Source organism: Electrophorus electricus, chromosome 20 (assembly GCF_013358815.1).
Source record: "Electrophorus electricus isolate fEleEle1 chromosome 20, fEleEle1.pri, whole genome shotgun sequence".
In the NCBI taxonomy this organism is placed as follows: Eukaryota; Metazoa; Chordata; class Actinopteri; order Gymnotiformes; family Gymnotidae; genus Electrophorus; species Electrophorus electricus.
Window position 1 is genome coordinate 4,613,254 of NC_049554.1, and position 19,966 is coordinate 4,633,219.

At 45.7% G+C, this 19,966-nt stretch overlaps 1 protein-coding gene across 4 annotated transcripts in view; it reads right to left on the reverse strand.

The window, feature by feature from the left end:
* Positions 1–19,966, reverse strand: part of acap3b (ArfGAP with coiled-coil, ankyrin repeat and PH domains 3b) — a 55,919-nt gene that overhangs the window by 29,494 nt on the left and 6,459 nt on the right. For all 4 annotated transcript variants that reach the window (XR_003411516.2, XM_027023062.2, XM_027023061.2 and 1 more), the window contains exon 2: positions 2,101–2,158. Coding sequence is in view for 3 of the 4 variants with exons in the window: in XM_027023062.2 (XP_026878863.2) it covers positions 2,101–2,158 (58 nt within the window). In the remaining variant the exon portion in view is untranslated. The remainder of the gene's footprint in view (positions 1–2,100; positions 2,159–19,966) is intronic.

Sequence of the window (19,966 nt, forward strand, 5' to 3'; positions counted from 1 at the left end):
CATAGGACACCGCCACGCAGACGCTACTTCCGCCACGCACTGTAAACGAGTGTGACGCAGACGCTACTGCCCCCACGCACTGTGAACGAGTGTGACGCAGACGCTACTGCCCCCACGCACTGTGAACGAGTGTGACGCAGACGTTACTGCCCCGACGCACTGTGAACGAGTGTGACGCAGACGCTACTGCCCCCACGCACTGTGAACGAGTGTGACGCAGACGTTACTGCCTCCACGCACTGTGAACGAGTCTGACGCAGATGTTACTGCCCCCACGCACTGTGAACGAGTGTGACGCAGACGCTACTGCCCCCACGCACTGTGAACGAGTGTGACGCAGACGCTACTGCCCCCACGCACTGTGAACGAGTGTGACGCAGACGCTACTGCCCCCACGCACTGTGAACGAGTGTGACGCAGACGCTACTGCCCCCACGCACTGTAAACGAGTGTGACGCAGACGCTACTGCCCCCACGCACTGTAAACGAGTGTGACGCAGACGCTACTGCCCCCACGCACTGTGAACGAGTGTGACGCAGACGCTACTGCCCCCACGCACTGTAAACGAGTGTGACGCAGACGCTACTGCCCCCACGCACTGTGAACGAGTGTGACGCAGACGCTACTGCCCCCACGCACTGTAAACGAGTGTGACGCAGACGCTACTGCCCCCACGCACTGTAAACGAGTGTGACGCAGACGCTACTGCCCCCACGCACTGTGAACGAGTGTGACGCAGACGCTACTGCCCCCACGCACTGTGAACGAGTGTGACGCAGACGCTACTGCCCCCACGCACTGTAAACGAGTGTGACGCAGACGCTACTGCCCCCACGCACTGTAAACGAGTGTGACGCAGACGTTACTGCCCCCACGCACTGTGAACGAGTGTGACGCAGACGCTACTGCCCCCACGCACTGTAAACGAGTGTGACGCAGACGTTACTGCCCCCACGCACTGTGAACGAGTGTGACGCAGACGCTACTGCCCCCACGCACTGTGAACGAGTCTGACGCAGACGCTACTGCCCCCACGCACTGTAAACGAGTGTGACGCAGACGCTACTGCCCCCACGCACTGTGAACGAGTGTGACGCAGACGTTACTGCCCCCACGCACTGTGAACGAGTGTGACGCAGACGTTACTGCCCCCACGCACTGTGAACGAGTCTGACGCAGACGTTACTGCCCCCACGCACTGTGGATGAGAGAAATCAATATCACATTGACCAAACATTCACTATTACGACTGCAGCCAATACAGCTGAAGGATAACTAGATAGAAGCTTTCCAAGGTAGTTTAGATTAATGTCAGAATGGATTGAGGTCAGTGACAAACCCTATAAACCCTATATCTTTCTTTTTCATTAACCAGTCTATAGGAAACCCTGCCATCCACTCTACTTAATTTCAAACACCACCTGCCCTCTTTAGACTTTAATTTGTGAATGGCATACATTTCCCTTAGAGCACGTCCATAAGAATGGGACACTTCAATTAGCTGCCAGCATCACAGCATAATTGTATTGCCTATAAATACATCTTTCTATACATTGATGCCACTGAGCAAAACCAATTCCACTAATGTTACCACTTCAGTCTATTGTAGTTCTCAGGGCCATATGAGCAACGAATATAAGAAAACAGCGTGCAGGAACCATAGAGACAGTGGAGGAACAGTTTAAATCACATTAGTGGGAAACGGGAGCACATAGGAGAGTCCATCAGGGAGGTGGTCAGAGTGGCATACACAGAAATACCCTGACCCAATCAAGACGAAGATGAACCGCAAAAGAGTGGTGCAGAGGGAGAAAGAACAGTCGATAGGACAGAGATCAAACAGTGCAAACGCAGACACGAGGAAGCAGTAATGCGACCATACTGCCTGCTGTTTCTAACCTACAGGGCCCTGTGGCCTAAGGTGGGGTTCACGAATCGCGGCAGTACAATAACACCATCACATGTTACCTTGCTGCCCATTGCTTTACACTTTAAAAGGCTCCAACAAACAGACTTGGAAAGGAGTTAACATCACCTCAGATTTGCTGGCATTCGTGAACAAACACGACCAGCCGGACGGTTGCTGTGATTCATCGTACCTTGTCTAGTTTGGCCTCGACATCGACCACATCTGTCTCCACCTCGTCGATGTTCGCTCTGAAGGGAAATGAAAGACAACGTTCTTGTTACTCCGGGATGCAACACCAGCAGACACAACAGGCCACGTGAGCCACAGTACTGTGAGCAAGAACACAAAGTCTTAAGAAGAAGCCTTAGCATGTAGTCTTAAGCTGTAGTCTTAAATCTCATCAGTGTGCCGTATCAAATAACAAAAAATAATGATGGGAAATATATTTAGATTTGCTCCACGTGTTTTCTATGTTCTCCATATGCAGTGCCTAGAAAGCAACGAGACGAGACGAGAGAAGATGAGACGAGAAGAGAAGAGGTCTCACTAACCAGTGGTGGATCCCAATCTCACTAACTAATAAGAGACACAGAGAGTAAGAACAGATGAATATAATTCCAACCTTCCTCTCCTTCTACAGACGACCTATTGTTGGTGTGGAGTGGTACAGTTACACAGAGTTATAAGAACTGCACATAACTGTGTCATGAATGCAAAATAATGCATCACTTCAGAAAGGCAACACAGGGTCTAGTCTGCTGTTGCCATTAAGCCCAGTGAACAGGGAGCAGAGAACGTTAAGTCTTCTATATAACACTATAGCAGCCATGTGGTACCGAAAAGCCTTGCTTAGATGACTGTGATGAGTGCCATGCCCCGCCCACTCTACGCCCAAAGCCAGGCGCCGCCCACACAGCATTGTCAGGTAGTTACATTTGCAGCATTTACTTGTGTGCATTTGCCAGACACATTTTCCAGATTAGCTAAAATAAGCAAGACTAAGGGGAACACAGGCAAAACTCTGCGTGTGTGTGTGTTCATATATCATTCATATATCTTAACAATCTTTAATTTCCAAGGGCATATTCAGTTTTTTTTTATTTATCGAAATCATCAATAATTACCAAATACAGAAGGCATTGTGAGCACAAGAAAAGCATGACTCAGTGCCCTCCCACTGTGACTGTGGGAGTTATGTTGTGATGAAAATAAAATAACCAGTTGGAAAATTAATTATTACACACACACACGCGTGTGTGTGTGTGTGTGTGTGTTCGTGTGTGTGTGTGTGTGTGTGTGTGTATATATATATATATATCACACTAGAGGAGAATTGACTTTTCGAATCGGTCTTTGATTTTTTTTACATCAGTCGTGACCACCTGGTCAAAAAAAGTGTGAGGTTTTTCTGGAAGGTGTTCAGGATCATTAATGCGGTACAGTGAAACTGCACAATGAAACTGCAGTAGATTAAAGACAAAATGTTTTCCTTTTTGCTTCGTTTTGGCTTTTGCAATGACAGGGATGGATCGATGACGTGATCACAGCTCTGGCGCGGCTGAGAGCCCAACACCAGAAACTCCGTCCAGTGTTTGTTTCAGTTATTTTTTTTATTACTGAGAGCAGCTCTTTGGCTAATTCCCCAACTATGTCCTGCAGCGATGGGCTTAACAAATGGCCTAAAACAATAGCAGTGCAATAGTGTAATGCAAAAACGCCCTCACGCCTATTGCCTGCTCTGGGGGAGTGGTAACAGGTCGTGACCTTTGTTATCTTTGCTTTGACATACTGGACAGCTGAAAGACAGAAAGAACAGCTCAGAATGCAACAAGGCTCTGGGCTGTCAGCTGCAGGGACGTCACAGTCCCATGATTCTATTGTTAGAGGCACCTTTAGCATCCCTGACAGCTGAGTGCTCCTTTCATGGCTGAGCTAAATTAAAGAGGCCTTCCCAATACCCCTTTTTGCGTGACTGGGGGGGTAAGTGGTGCCCCATGTGAGGCAGACAATTAATGACCTGAGATCTGTAATGTCGAAATTCCATTCAGGCAAAGTGACACCGAGTCTCTCTCTCTCTCTCTCTCTCTCTGTCCAAAAGGCTTCTGCAAATCATTTTAAAAACGGATTTTGCAGTATGACGTGCTGTTAGTGACGCCAGTGAAATGTAATGGGGTCATGCACCATATGAAGGCACCTCTCCATATGAAGAGAGGATTGATCTTCTCCAGCTGTTGGCTTCTTGGAGGAAGCCCATGGAGAGTATTTCACATTTATGAACTGTTGTTATGCAGCGATGGCACTGATATTGTCAGAATAAGAAGGGCACACACATGTCCTCTTCCCATTCGTTCTCGCAGTTTAAATCTACATCAGGAAACACACTGACACAAAGAGTCTGCATACCAATGCCTGCAGCCCTGTGGCTTGTCGTTAAATCTGTGGAGGTTAAAACTTGTTCCCTTGATGTCTATTGCAATTTGTTTGCAATATAACAGACACAAACCTGAAGAGGCTTCGTGTGTATGTTAGTGTGTGTGTGTGTGTGTACTGATGGTCAACCCAGCATGGAAATTACCACTTTGTATGTACACTGCCCCTGCCATAGGCACATGCATGACTGTGTGTCTGGAAGCCTGTTGAGGCCTCCAGAGGTGTGTGTGTGTTTCTGTGTGTGTGTGTGTGTGTGTGTGTGTGTGTATGCACTTTTGAATAGACACCTGAATACAATGGGGGAAGGATTTCTCGAGAATCTCACTAAACAGCTTCCTGGTCATCCAAGGATTATACTGAGCCTCACATTTACATGAGAAACAGCAAGAGGGAGAGAGAGAGAGAGAGAGAGAGAGAGAGAGAGAGAGAGAGAGAGAGAGAGAGAGGGAGAGAGAGCAAGAGAGAGAGAGAGGGGGAGAGAGAGAGAGAGAGGAAGAGAGAGAGCGAGAGAGAGAGGGAGGGAGAGAGAGAGCGAGAGAGAGAGAGGGCAAGAGAGAGAGAGAGGGAGAGAGAGAGAGGAAGAGAGAGAGTGAGAGAGAGAGAGAGAGAGAGGGAGAGGAAGAGAGAGAGAGAGAGACACACACACACAGAGCGGAAGAGAGAGACATAGAGAGAGAGCGAGCGAGAGAAAGATAGAGACACACACACACACACACAGACAGACAGACAGACAGAGAGAGAGAGCAAGTGAGATAGAGAGAGAGAGAGAGAGAGAGAGAGAGAGAGTATCACATGGGACTTCTGAGTCCAGAGGCATATTGTGAACTATATAAAAATACACACAGCATCTTAATTTCTTAACTTAAATTAAAGCCTGGATATAGTTTGGGGAATGTCGTGGAAATTTACTTTGCTTCATTTTGTGGAAATTTACTTTGCTTTAATCTGTTATTTTCACCTAACACCTAACAAAATGCCAACTACCCCAGAGTTGAAGCAGGTCTGAGATCAGGGCTCAGAGAGACACAGCAACAGTGTGCTGGTTAACAGCATGGCATGTACACAGCACCATTCATAAAAAACCCCCCACAAACATTAGAGACACAGTTAAGCCCTTCCTACACTGAATTCAGCATGCATAATTCCAGTGACAGCTGTGTAGATTCTCAGTAGATCCTCGATGGCTCCATCAACACTCCACTTGTTGTTAGTACTTCCTTATTTACTTACATCACCCATTTCCATTTAACCCTGTATAAAAGTGCTGTGATGCTCTTTCACTGCTAATTACACATTACACACAACCATACAAGTAACCTCCTTGGCTTATAATTAGTCAAATATTTTAAATCATGCCTTAGATCACGACAGCAAGCAGTCACAGCATTGCTCGTTTTTCTCTGCAGTTGCTGTGCTGAGTAACAATTTTTTTATTTTCAAAAATTTTAAATGGGCTTTGTCTTATCGCACACTTGTTTGTGTCCAAGACCAGCACGTTTTTACAGGCTGTTAGAGAGAGAGAGAGAGAGAGAGAGAGAGAGAGAGAGAGTGTGTGTGTGTGTGTGTGTGTGTGTGTGTGTTCAGTATCATTGCTAACCCTGTGAGACTGATGCAATAATTGAAAATCATTAAGTTTTGTACTTAGAGCAAACAGTTTATTCCAAGCCCAAAGCACATCTTTCAACATTTGTTTACCCAGGTTTCTCTCACCTGGTTTGGAAATACTCTGACACTCCCAGTCCATTCATGGAACAACCTTCCCTTGACATGACCTAATGTCCCTGACCCTTTTCAACCAACACACATGTGCACACACTTCATAGCCATTCGCCTTGAATTCCCCGTAACACCCAGAAGGTCATCATCCGTTCTCTGCCAGAGACAGCTGCGTGGTCCCTGTCATGCCTGCCACACAGGGTGCTTGAACCAGGACCGGGCACGGGACAAGAAACCATGGTGGCACCAGCTCCGTCAAACGCTCCGTTGTCCTCCAGCTCCGCGCAGCAGCCTGGCGTGTGCCACCTAGCGCAGACGGCCGCTCGGCACGCTGCCAGAGCCTGAGCCGCTGGCAGACACGCCCGGGCTGCCCACAACAGCGGCTGTTCTCATCCGCCCTGCAACCGGCGCCTTCAGGGCCAGGCTAAGCGACCCACGGAATAGCAATGCGTGTCTGCTTGCGTCCACCGTCCACAGACGTCGCTTTATAAGCAAGCGAAGCGAAAGTGTGATCCTTTATGTGGATAAAAAAGCAACGCAGGGAACAGAGGGTCTTTTTTTTTTTTGACAGGCTGGAAATGCAAAGGGGACTCGTGGAGGGATAAGAGACTGACTGGTATGGCCGCGGACCACAGAGACGAAGCGCTTCTGGGGGCCTGCATTCATTCGCCGCAGTGCTGACTGGTTGGCCGTGCCGTTGTGCAGCTTGGCCCACAACTAGAGAACTGAACGTATGACTCCACGTATTGTGTATGACTTCTTACACTGGTATTTGATCATAGCTTCACTTTCCCTGCAGCTAAAGCTTGCTTGGATCCATGCTGCGCCAATCCAATATCATTGGTGAATGTGTTTGAACATGTTACCAATGTAAGACTGTTGAATTTCTGATTAAATGCAGCTGGATTTAAAACACATTTACATTATACTGTTTTCAAATCTTTTTACCCACATTTGCTTGAAAATACTCCGTTTCCACACAAAAAAAAAAAAAAAAAAAATCAACCTATCAGTCGAATTTCAAGCTACAATCCAATACAAAGTAAGGTTTTACCCTTAACAGTTCAAACCAGCCTGCCTGAAGTCAAAATCAGAGTCTGTCTTTTCCCTGACACGTGCACTCTATCCTCCAAGAGTTACAGGAACCAGGTCAACCCATAGGATTCCACCAATAAAATGGAATCAGCTTCCCCCTGACGATCCTCTTTCCAGGTGGCGTGAACAGTTTCCCATCACTGCCAACTGGCCAGTCATCAGAAATCTTGTTACTTTTGTTCCCAATGATGAAAAATCATTCACGTAAAAGGAGGAAACTAAGTGAAGCCAGCCAAGGGCATTTCTAGGAGGTGCGATTCCCTGATATGTGAATCTTTTGGAGAGCCAGCACCTCCTTGCATGGGATAAGTGTGGTCCAAGGTGTTTGGCACTTCCTGTGTCACAGGAACATACACACATCCCTTTGAGTGTCATAACACTTAATGACAACATCAGTTTGTCAGAGAGGAAGGACATTCAACAGCATCGCAAGTCACTTATACATTATTCATGTGCACACGTATATACTGACAATACTAGAGAATACTGGTGTTTATGATATTGTAGCTCTTCATAGGTTTTACTACATAGAAAATCATTTTACCAATACAAAGTCAACAGAGGCAATCACTAGATGAAGCCATTTCGAGCTGTGATCAATAAACGAGTTAGTCATGCCGCAGATTTTCATAAATGTGCACAACACCCTTTGAAAAGCTGGCAAAGATGACTTCACTCTCCACGTCCGCCGCATGGGACACAACATAACGAGGCCGAGATCAAAGCCTCAACGAAGCTGTTTGATCCTGCGCCTATTACAAGGTGCCATTTGAAATCGGAGAGCTACATCACGGGATAATGACAAGGACCTCACCCCCCCACCCAGCCATGGCTGCTGGGCCCGCCCATGGATCGGGCCGCACGCTAACCACAGCGAGCGGACTGCGGCATTCTGAGCTGCGAAGAACGTGAGAAGCCGCAGCAGCTGTAGCTCTTCGCGCTGAGAACGCACGGCCGGCCGGCACCTGGTTGCTGGAGAGCTGCTGTGCCGTTCATCATCCAGCCATCACTTCTGGAGCCCAGACCCAGTGTAAGGGCACATCCGCTCACTGGTTCATCACGTGTTTCATATAGCGCGAAAGTGAAAATCAAGCACGTAGCCAGGCCCAGCTTTCATAGCCAATGTTTATTTGTAAGAGAAATGGGGAAAAAAGATTGAGACGTATGCCTGTGGGGGGGGGTGGGGGGGTAGATAACATCCACTGAAGCTGGGTTAGATACCATCAGGCCATCTGTCAGCGACCGGAGAAAGAAGTACAAGGAAGTAAGGGTTGCCAGATACTCCTACTGTCTTGTACAATTCCCCCCGCCGCCTTCCCATCCAGCGGCCGTGCTCCTACGGCTAGTCATGCCTGGGAACATATTTCTCTCCCCCGCCACCCTCTGTGGAGACGGATGAACCTACGGCGGGAGAGAAGTGAGATGAGAACGTCACAGGCCCCTGAACGCCTTTCACAAAAACGGCTCCCATGGGAGTGCGAGTGTTTACTCGAGGCAGAGTTCAGAGAAAAACCCCAAGTGAAAGTGCTCGGATGCCATTTGTGGTGAGAGAAACATGCGCTAAAACTGCTGGCCCAGGTCAATTTGCTTTGGCTTCGCTCTTTGCCCAGTAAATTGAAGGGGGGGGGGGGTGGATAGGACCTTCTCCACCAGTCAGCTAAAGACACGAGCCAAGTATGAGTCAATGCCAGAAGAAAGAGTAGACATGTCAACCGGCCGCGACCATACAGAACACGATCGGATCCTCGGCAGAAGCACTTAAACACACTTCATCACGGTTTTGAATTCGGGTCACCCATCGCCGGTCTGCGCCACCAGACGCTGTTCTTGTCCGATGACTTGGCATGAGTTGGCCATCCTGCTGTAACTTGGGTATGACGCCTTCCTTTCCATTCTGAAAACATGCCATTACCAGTGGGGTCTGCAACCAAGAGCTCAACCATGGCCTCCTCTCTCCAGTGGTCTCCTCTCTCCAGTGGCCTCCTCTCTCCAGTGAACTCCTCTCTCCAGTGAACTCCTCTCTCCAGTGGCCTCCTCTCTCCAGTGGCCTCCTCTCTCCAGTGAACTCCTCTCTCCAGTGAACTCCTCTCTCCAGTGGCCTCCTCTCTCCAGTGGCCTCCTCTCTCCAGTGAACTCCTCTCTCCAGTGAACTCCTCTCTCCAGTGGTCTCCTCTCTCCAGTGAACTCCTCTCACCAGTGGTCTCCTTTCTCCAGTGGGCACCTCTGTCATGCAACCAGTTTCTCCCAGCTCAGACAACAATCAATATCAATATTTCCCAAAATCCCGTTCACAGCAAGGAAGAACATTCAGCTAATCACTGATCACTTACTTGTTCATCCTCACTGGACTATTGATTACACCTGTTTCTTGTTATCCACGCTTATATAAACCTGTGTGTTTCTTTGTATCCCTGGGAAGTATTGCCACTACACTTCCTAGTGTGTACTTTCTGCTTCCCCCACCCTGCCTGTATTGTGTCCTGTTGTGTTTTGGGATTTTTGCCTCTGCCTCTTGTCTCTCCTTTGGATTTGTTTGCCCAGTTGTATTTGTGTCTCAGGATATTTGACTTTTGGACTGGTTCTTTTTCTCTCTCTCTCTGTCATTTTGGATTCTCCCACTAACTACACTCTCTGTGTAAATAAACAAATTCCCTGTGTCTGTCTTACCTGTTCTGTCCTATAATCTCCTCTCTCCGGCGACCCAAGCAATAACACTGGGCATTTTAGAACGTGCATAGATGTTTATGAAGTCCAGTGGTTTTTGCCAGATATTTTTTTAAGAAAGAGAGCATCCAATAAAATATGACAGATCTTTTATTCACACCTGGACAAAGTAAACAAACCCCTGACCTTGCAATGGAAATGTACAATGTAAAATATATCAAACCAGCTCTCAGAAACATTGAGGCTGGCACTGTCATTGACTCATGTAGTTAATACAGTGGACATATCGAAGTATGATTTAATAGGATCAGAAACTGCTTCTCCTTGGGACCTGCTTTAATTTACACATATCATCCCTTTCACTTTGGAAGGAAACACTTGAGACTTGTTAGGCTCTCCAGATAAATGTATTCCAGACCACTGCTCAGTCACAGTTTCCCAAGGAGATGCTACTCCCCAGTTCTGCACTACTAGCCAATAGATACAAGGAAGTTGCAGAGCTCACCGGCCAATGGTAATCAAACCTGGTCCAGCAATTTGCATTAAGCCTCCTTTCATTTTTGTATTCATGACTATGTGACTAATCCAAGCTGATCTGAGGTCAGCACTCAGCTGAGAAGTTGGAAATGGCATTGGGCAGCCAGACCTACCAGCCCTTCCTCCAATCCTAACATAAGGAGTTGTGGGCTCGACAGTGGTGCTAAACCAATCACCGAGCTGCTGCCATGGGCGACTGTTGGTCATCTAAAAAAATGTCAGGAAGTCGTGTATGTTGTAGAATCATGTAAAGTAGGCAGGATTATAACTGTGCACCTGTCATAGGAACGGAAATGATGAAGTGAGCATACACTGTATACACATGTAAGAAAGCTACTCAGTATAAACTAACATTTTCCAAGCTAATATACTACATTTATTAATTTCCCATACTTCCTCATATATTACTGTCGGGGCAGAACCTATCACAAACTAGCAAATACCTGCTGATAATAAACAAGTTATACTCATCATAAAATATTAAGTTATGAGGACATTTTAATATGGTTCACTAAGCATGGAAGGTCAGCACACCCTCGAGCTGTCAGCGCCGTGGCCCACCCATGAGGTACATTCGCTAGCCAGACGATCTGAACCCGTGCCGGAGAGCCTGCGGTCTGGCTACCTCCCAGAGGGAGCAGGAGAGAGAGAGAGAGAGAGAGAGAGAGAGAGAGAGGGAGAGGGAGAGGGAGAGATAGAGAGAGAGAGGGGGAGAGAGACAGAGAGAGAGAGAGAGAGAGAGAGAGAGCGCGAGAGAGAAAGGGAGAGAGAGTGCGAGAGAGAGAGAGAGAGAGAGAATGACATGTTTATGGGTGACCCTCAACACTCCAAACATTCCTGCTCTCCAGCAAAGCATCAGAAATCACTATAGTTATGAACACATCACCCTGGCTCAGAAGAATGTCTATACACTTATGAACACATCACCCTGGCTCAGAAGAATGTCTATACACTTATGAACACATCACCCTGGCCCAGAAGAATGTCCATACACTTATGAACACATCACCCTGGCCCAGAAGAATGTCCATACACTTATGAACACATCACCCTGGCCCAGAAGAATGTCCATACACTTATGAACACATCACCCTGGCCCAGAAGAATGTCCATACACTTATGAACACATCACCCTGGCCCAGAAGAATGTCTGCAAGAATGTACAGACTAAGCCTTCAGTCTTACTCCTGAGAAACAAAGACATGCTAGAACCTTGGACTGACGATACTGTGCTCAAAGCCCCTGAAAACCCCCACCCGCCCTTATTAAGCCATTCGTGAGCACTGTTCCCTCAAGCGCAGCGTAAACATGCTGCCTTTCTAAGCAGACACGTTGGCTTGCCCTGTGCCAGCAGAGGCAGGTGAGCCACAGCAGGCTAAAGGCGGGAGAAGCAGCCAGCGCCTCACCCACGTTTGGCCAGTACCACCGCTGGACTGCCAACGTGGGGAACCCAACTGTCATGACGGGGGTTGCGTGAGCTGGATCGAAGCCTAATGCCACTCCAATGAAGGAGTGAAGGAAAGTGAAGAAAGAGCTAGAGTGAGAGAAACATCTGTTTTTCAATGTATTATTATTATTGTTGTTATTATTGGTAATAGTGTTTTGTTATTATTGTTGTTGTTGTTGTTGTTGTTTGTAGTAGCATTTTTGGGAGATAGAAATGTAAACGTTTTCAATGCTTTGGCAATATGGTACTTCGTACAGTCATGCCAATAAAGCCATCTTGACGTGAAACAGAGAGGGACCGAATGTGAAGCACTGGTTCTCTGTAAGGTCTGGAGGCGCATTGACCGTGATTTTACCCCCTAGTTTCTCTCAGAAGAGTCCCAGTGTCAGAGAGTGTAGTCCTGTCTGAGTCAAACTGACGTATCCTCTGCGAACCAGTTGGTTCCGAATCCTCCAACTGAGTCATCATTTGGAACTGGGAGTAAATACACCCAGCTTGTCCATGACTTTTGGAGCCAGGTCCTCCATCTTGTGGGGACTCGCTGAACACGACGACACTAACAGCAGCCTCCTAAAAGATAACGCGCCTGAATCGTGCAGTCTTCTAGCACAGCTGTCCCTCCTTGGTCCACGGTGCCTCTGTGCCAGAGAGAGGTCACTATTGCTCAACACAGGTGTTAGCTGGGTTCCTGAGCAACCCAGGACATACAGATGTTCTCACAGAAGGACCTTATTTAGCTGTTCAGAAAATAAGAATAAAAAATTCTCAGGAAAAAAAAAAAAAACTGCTCCCCTGAAGCAGGATCAACAAATTAAGAGACAGGACGGATGTCCTCTGGAGTTACAGGGCGGTGTGTATGAATATGCGAATCCAACCGCCCGCGAGGAGCGTTTGTGTTCTTAAAGCGCGTCTTACTGATGGAGGCTGCGCCAGGACCCTGCCGTGGGTCATGGTTTGACAACAGGGCAGCTGGCTGTGGGCTGAGGAGAGCAAAACAGCGACAGATTTCGGTGACTCAAAGGCAAGCACCATCACATTTCAGGGCGATCTGGACTTGTCAGCCCATGTCAGCCAGATAACGGTCTGCAGCATTTTGGGAGAAACGTAAAAGAGAGATAAAAACAAACTGCGTCCCATTGTTGCTTAGATAGTTGCTCGGAGGACAGAGAGTGAGGGAGGGATTCTTATGAACAGAAAGAGAGACATGGGTGAAAACACAGAGAGGCTCCCCTGGGCAGGTTTACAGAAACACAGCGGGTGGTCTGGAATATGCTGTGTAACCAAAGGATATAACCCTAACAGGACCGCATGTGAGTGATACATGTATGACAATGTGTGTATACATGTGTTCAGCCCTGGGATAGAATAAACCTGCGATGCGTGCGTGTGTGTGTGTGTGTGTGTGTGTGTGTGTGCGCATGTGTGTGTGCATGTTTCTATTTCACCACACTCCTGACAGCCTTCCATCTTTCAATTACCATCAGTGCAATAGAAATACAGTGTTATAACGTGCTCATCTTCTCTCCTGGTAAACTTCTCCTCTTTACCCAATTTTCTAGTGATCATAACTGATCTGTGCTACAGTATCCTGGCTTTCCTTGTCAGAGTTTAGCATGTAATTCCAGCCAGTCTCAAGCCACTGCTTCCCCCTGGAACCTTTATAATTTGAATATGAATCCTGTTCAGCTCACATTCCACCTCAGTTTTCCCCTTTTCCCCTTTGCTTCCACCGCTGCTAAGACACAGCCAAGCTGTTCGGTCCACCGGCAGCCGCTGGGCCAGATCCCAGCCCCCCTGAACACGCAGGGCCTGGATCCGGATGTGAAGCGGACCGCATGCACGGAACAACGAGTGTGTGCCTTCGTCCTGCCTGGGAGCCCATCCGTGAAGAGAGACGGCAACGCTTCGGAATTTCCGGTTTTACAGTGCTGGATCTTCATGGCAAGCTGATGATCCTGCTGTAGAACGTGCACCTTTTCAATCTACTGAAGTTCCTTCGGTGCTGGCTAGTTTAAATGAGATGTAAATGCTGACACTGGTCAGAAAATTGGCGCAAATAGTTCACATTAATTGCATCCAGCAATGCTGAAGCTGGATGTAATCCCTTGTGTAATTTAAGACACAGGGAAATAGCCAGGCACACCAGGAGGTGGGAGAAAAGAGGAAGAGACACACACACACACACACACACACACACACACACACACACACACACACACACACACACACACACACACACACACACACACACACACACACACACACACACACACACACACACTGAGACTTGGACAGATGACTAGAAGGAATTCATCTGAATATACCCAACAACCAGAGAGAAAAATACATATAAGCTATATGACATTGATACGCGATTGTTCTTTGAAGCTCCTTATGCACTTATGAAAAGTATGAGTAGGTTGGAAAGGCATAAAGGATGATGTCCAAAAGAGAGCGCTGGTTCTGGGAAAACAAGAACAAAACCAAAACATGCAGTGTTGTTAGTAAAATGCGAGGACGTTTTACACGTAGAGCACATTAACGTAAACACGATTGCGCTTCTCACTGTAGTGGAACATCTGATGGTCAGTACTGGAAATCAGGACAGTGTCGTTGTAGCTGCCATTCGTTGGACCTGCTACTATGGTCAATAAAGAAGACTGTGCCTCACTCGGAGGATCTATACAGATGAGTGAGCTCTCAAAACAAACAGTCGCTGCATAACACCAGCCTTTCTACACAAACTGGAGTCCTTGGAAAATGCTGTCTGTCCATTGCCTTCATTAGATGCTGCTTTAGTAAATGGAATCTGTTTATTTTATTTATAACAGCAAGCAATGAATGAAAATTTTCAGAAGCAGAAAGAAATCTGTCGCGATTCAGCTTGGTCTGGAACAAATCCCCATAGCAAAACGGCAGAACATTTTCTCACCCTGCAAATCCATGTACCATTCATCCCTCATGCAAAAAAGATGTAAAAATCTAATATGATCACGATTTGACGTATATCGGTTATTGTAAAGCAAGTTATTTTATTCTCTTGTTCGCCTGCTCCATTCCACTTACAGCAGTACTAATTGTGACCTTTAAACAGCCGGTTTTGTGACACCTGAAGTCTGTTACTGCTTCTCACCTCGATCCTTTTCAGTAAAGAGATCTGTGGAGGATGCTACATATCTGGGCCTGCTCTACATCCTGCAACATCAGGACCTCAGACTCACGTGCGCCGCGACCCTGTTTGTTTAGCTCGCCAAATGTGCTCGTTCCTGAATTATTACTGAGCAAACTTTTCCAAAGGAAGATCAGTCAGTCCACCTGCAGATGGTTCCACAGCTCCCTCACTGTAAGCAGTATGTTCGAGTGGGTCCGGCACAGCCACGTGCTTTCCTCCACTCTCCATACACCAGTCACTCCGCCGCCAGCAACGTCTCTGTTACAGCACCGACAATTGCAGATGACGCCGAACATACAGATCTAGTCACAAACAGTGATGGGATTTAGGAATAAAGGGGCACAGGCCCTGTCATAGCACGAGGTGTCTCAAACAACCAGGACCTCAACACCGCTACATTCGCAGAGATGATAACAGACATCACAGAAAGTGTAATTACCTCTCCGACAGTTGCTCGGTTGGGCTCCACTCTTCCACTATTCATATTTGCACAACCATTCCTTATGTGTCACAACTTTAAATTCACTTTGCACACAGAAATCTCTATACTGTAAACGCTGCGTTGTTTACAGGCATGTTTTCTATATTTATCCTTATTGTTACTGGGTAAACTGTGCTGTTGTGTGTTGTGTTCTTACCATGTGCCTTGTGCATTTATTCTACTCTCGTACCCTGCCTGCGTTTCTGTTTGCTGAGCAGTTTTCATCATATCAAAGCAAATTTCTGTCCTTGAGAGGTCCTGGCAAATAAAAGTGATTCTGAATGTATGTGATTATGGCCCCTTTCACACACGTTCACTATTCAACACATACAAAGCTTACACTATATAAATATGATTTTAATATGACTTAGCACGTATGTTAAGGTTTTAAGGCATGTATGTTAACTATTATGATTATGAAATGCACATTGGTTCTGTTCTACACATTTATTGTTATATATGGCATGTATAAAGGGCTTTTTACAGATAATTTCCATAAAGACAAATGACAGTGTTATATGCTACATTACTGAATTTCAGAATTTAGGAGAGATTGCCAAAACCTTTTTTGGGCCAGCGTTTGTGAAGTTAGCATGTTAGCGAGACAAACATAACAAGGCTAGCTGTTTCACATGGACTCCATATGCCATGCTTGTATTTTGGATGACAGGCATGGAAGCGCATGGCCAAAGCCTGTGGACAACACAGTCGAGCAGGACGGAGGAACGCAACTTCCCCACGCAGCATCTGGGTGCCTGAGACCAGCAGGCAGGACAATCTGACTAGGAAACCCAGCCATTTTGGGTTTGAGTAGTGAAAAGTCTACCAAGCTGCTGAGCTCTGCAACAGTCTGTTTTGATAATGGTAAGATGGGACTCAAACATGATGGAAAGGGATTTTTTGAGAGGGATTTTCAGTCTCATGTATAGTACATTGCCAAAATTCCATTACAGTCTCACCCCTGCCCCGGAAAAAAAAAAAAAAAAAAAAACACAGGAAGGGGACCTGAGCTCTTCAGACTGTCTGTGTGATTTACACAGGATGGGTCACTAAAGTAAACTCTTTTGAGTCACAGAAAATTTCATGACAGTCACACTGAGCAAACAGCACCAGATGGCCAATGGACACTGGCCCAGGTTTGGAGCATGACTCATGGATATAATGTATACATGCATGTATTTTAGACTGAATTCAGACCCCTGATTCACACAGTAGTCTGCATGAGACCTGGGAGCTGCGACCAGGCATAAACCATGTTAGGGGCCAAAAATGCTACAGAGCAGAAGCACAAACTCAGGACACAGTTGATGGCAAAGGATTTAAATCTATAACTGCACAGGATTTCAACTTATAACTGCACAGGACATCAGGCTATAACCATAAACATCCCAGACAAAACACATGGTTCCATTATCAGCGGAGACATCTTGAACTACTAATAAAATTTTTTTTGTCTGGCTTCCCCAGCAGGCTGTTCAGGAATTCTGCCTGGCAGGATTCTTGTGGAGCGGATGTTCTCCTAAGATAACTTCCCAGCTCAGTAGGCTGCTGCGCTCGGACATGAGCCAGTGCTTCTGTGTTTTTGCCATCAGTCTGTGTCCAAAAAAGCAGCTCACAAAATCACACGGATTTAACAAAAATCGGTTTGGGTCTTTGTCTTTAGAGACCAAAAATGGTCTAGAAACACACGTCCAGGAGACTGAGATCTAAAAATTAACTCTTTTACAGGACTACATCAGATCCCTTTCAAAAGATGTTGCACTGCACAAATTTTGTAACACAACTATTGGTAGAGTTTAGGAAACAAGGCTGAATCCATAGTAACCATAATGAAAGAGATGGATATTTTGAATCCCATCTCCAGGGATTAATATTATATATGAAGCCCTTATGGTGTGTGCATTTTAATTAATGAAAGACCTGGTGTCCCACTCTTGAATGTCACCAATATGAGACCCCTGAACTCAGTTATGACCTCACTGCAGAATAAAATCTTCTGTAAAGACATTACCCACAAGCAGCCCACGCACAACTGGATTTCAATACCCACACTAAAATCTGCCAGGGAACCCTGACCATAAATCAGAAACAAGCCATCACACCAACTCTCTCTGTTCCCTAAAAAATCACTCATTTTCTTTCATTATATGCTGGCTAACATACATATGCCATTTTTCCAGCTGCAATCAAATTCCGTGTGGATGACGATGAAGGCATTGGTATCTTTAGTGGAATTTGTGAGTGACTGTTATTTTACTGATTCTCACACCACAGCTGTGAGAAGTCTAGGAGAATTGAAGCTGGTTGTCACAACATGTTGCCATGGTGTTTTATCATGTTGTGTTCTCCTGGTGTGTTGTCGTGGTGTTCTATAGAGGAACCAAAGGCCTTTCCATAAGACTGATACAGTCATATGATATAGATGAATTAAGTCATTCAGCAGAAATCTGTTATGAGTCAGTGAATTCACCGGACAATCAATTAAACAACCAAACAAAAAACATTCCTCTGTTATTGTGTGTCAGAAGATAAAAGGAGGCCCTGCCTAAACACACATGGACAAGTCTTCTTTCTAGGTGCAAGACACTTACTTCATGCGCCTACCATTCCGGTTTCGCTGTGTTTTTTAAGGGTGTACTGGAAAGGCACAGAGCTTGTATTGTCTAGGTAAAGGTATGAGATGTGGTACGTTGCACCGTATGACTCAGCAACAGACGTTCGTCTCTCTGCCAAAGCCAAAGGCTGATATTTGTGAAACCTGAACTAGTTTTCAGCCTGTGATTAAATGGTACCTTCTGGAGGTTTCTATAGGAGACTGGCTCAATGACAAGCACTGCGAGGTCACCACGTGGACAAGCTAAGCTTCTTTGAGAAAAATTAATCCTGCATCCCAGCTAAGACCCTGTGCAAAGATGGGTTCCTGTATCACTACAGAACATACTTCACCTCTTAGCAATCTCCCCTCTCCAAAGACCAGCCATCTTTAGACACAAAATTCACAAACTGGGATAGTAGACAAACCAATAATTATGGGTAGGCCAAAGAAACTGCTGGTCTGTAGCAAAAAAACATCCAAATGTGTGTTGCCAGACTCTACACAGATAATGTGAGAAATTGATAATCTGCTGGAAAAAAGCACAGATTGTGGAAGGCGGCTGGGTAGTGATTATGTCTAAACATTGACTCCCAGCATTCCGCTAGATACATCAATACAGCAACTCATCTCAGTTAACCTGAGCAGATTTGGATGAATGCTCAGAGCGCTCAAACGCTAAACCCTGAGAGTGGCAACACTGCTAACTTCACGCCCGCCTCTGCACTGCTCAGTCCTCACCCAGAGAAGGCGTCGTTTCAATAGGGACATCAATATGCAGCCGTAACATACAGTTTAAAACAATCATAGCAGTACTGGCCTACACCATACTGACGTCATGCACAGCTCCTAGCAGCCTACTGATATATCACCAAATCAATTATTGTGAACTGTGTTAGTCCTGACCAATCTCAGTTTCAAGATGAGTTTTCTTTGGGCGGTCTGATGAAGCACAGCATCAGTAGTCACATGATTATTTATTGATATATTTTGAAATAATATAATTCATAACATAATGCAGGCCAGTGTGTAACCAAATTAAGGGTTCACCTAAGTGTTTTAATATAGCAAAGTTACAAAATGTAGCTACTGTAAATATAATATTTTATTAATATTTTACTTATTTGATGACAGATAGAATGCGTTTGGATTTAGGATTGGAATAACTTTTCTGTTAAGAATAGAGCAGACTGAGTATATCTGAAAGAATCTGTGATCACTACTTAAATAACAGTGCATGCTTCATTTTTATTTAGTTTCATAATTACATTAAGTTTTTGAGAGAAAAATATTTTGGGAAATTCTGATACAAGAACTTATTAAACTTTCATACTACATTTTTCATTTGATTAATGTCTGATACACAACCAAGCACACACACACGCACAAACGCACACACACACGAACATGCGCATGCACACACACACACACACACACACACACACACACACACACACAAGTTCTTTTATGCTGTACCTATATCTAAACATAATCTATTCTCAACATAAATACAGCTGCAGTAAACCCATATGAAAAGGCTTTATTCAAAAGGGGGCAGATATAAAGGTAAAGGTAAACACTGCACCCTCATCACATTTAAATCCTCTGTAATCTTGAGGAACACAATATGTGCTGTTTTTGTAGCAAATAAATATCTACTTCTAACTAAGATGTCATTACAGAAATTCTTGAAGGATACAATATAGAAACATATCCTAGAGACCACTGGACTGGCATGATTTGAGCCACCTACAGTGTTCAGAGGAACCTGTCATCCTTTATCTGCAGACTCTGATTGGGCCAGTGTACACAGCATGGGTAGGTCATGCACTGGTTAGCCATCAGACTTAATGAATGCACATGCGTACACCAAAACACATACACACACACACACACACACACACACACACACACACACACA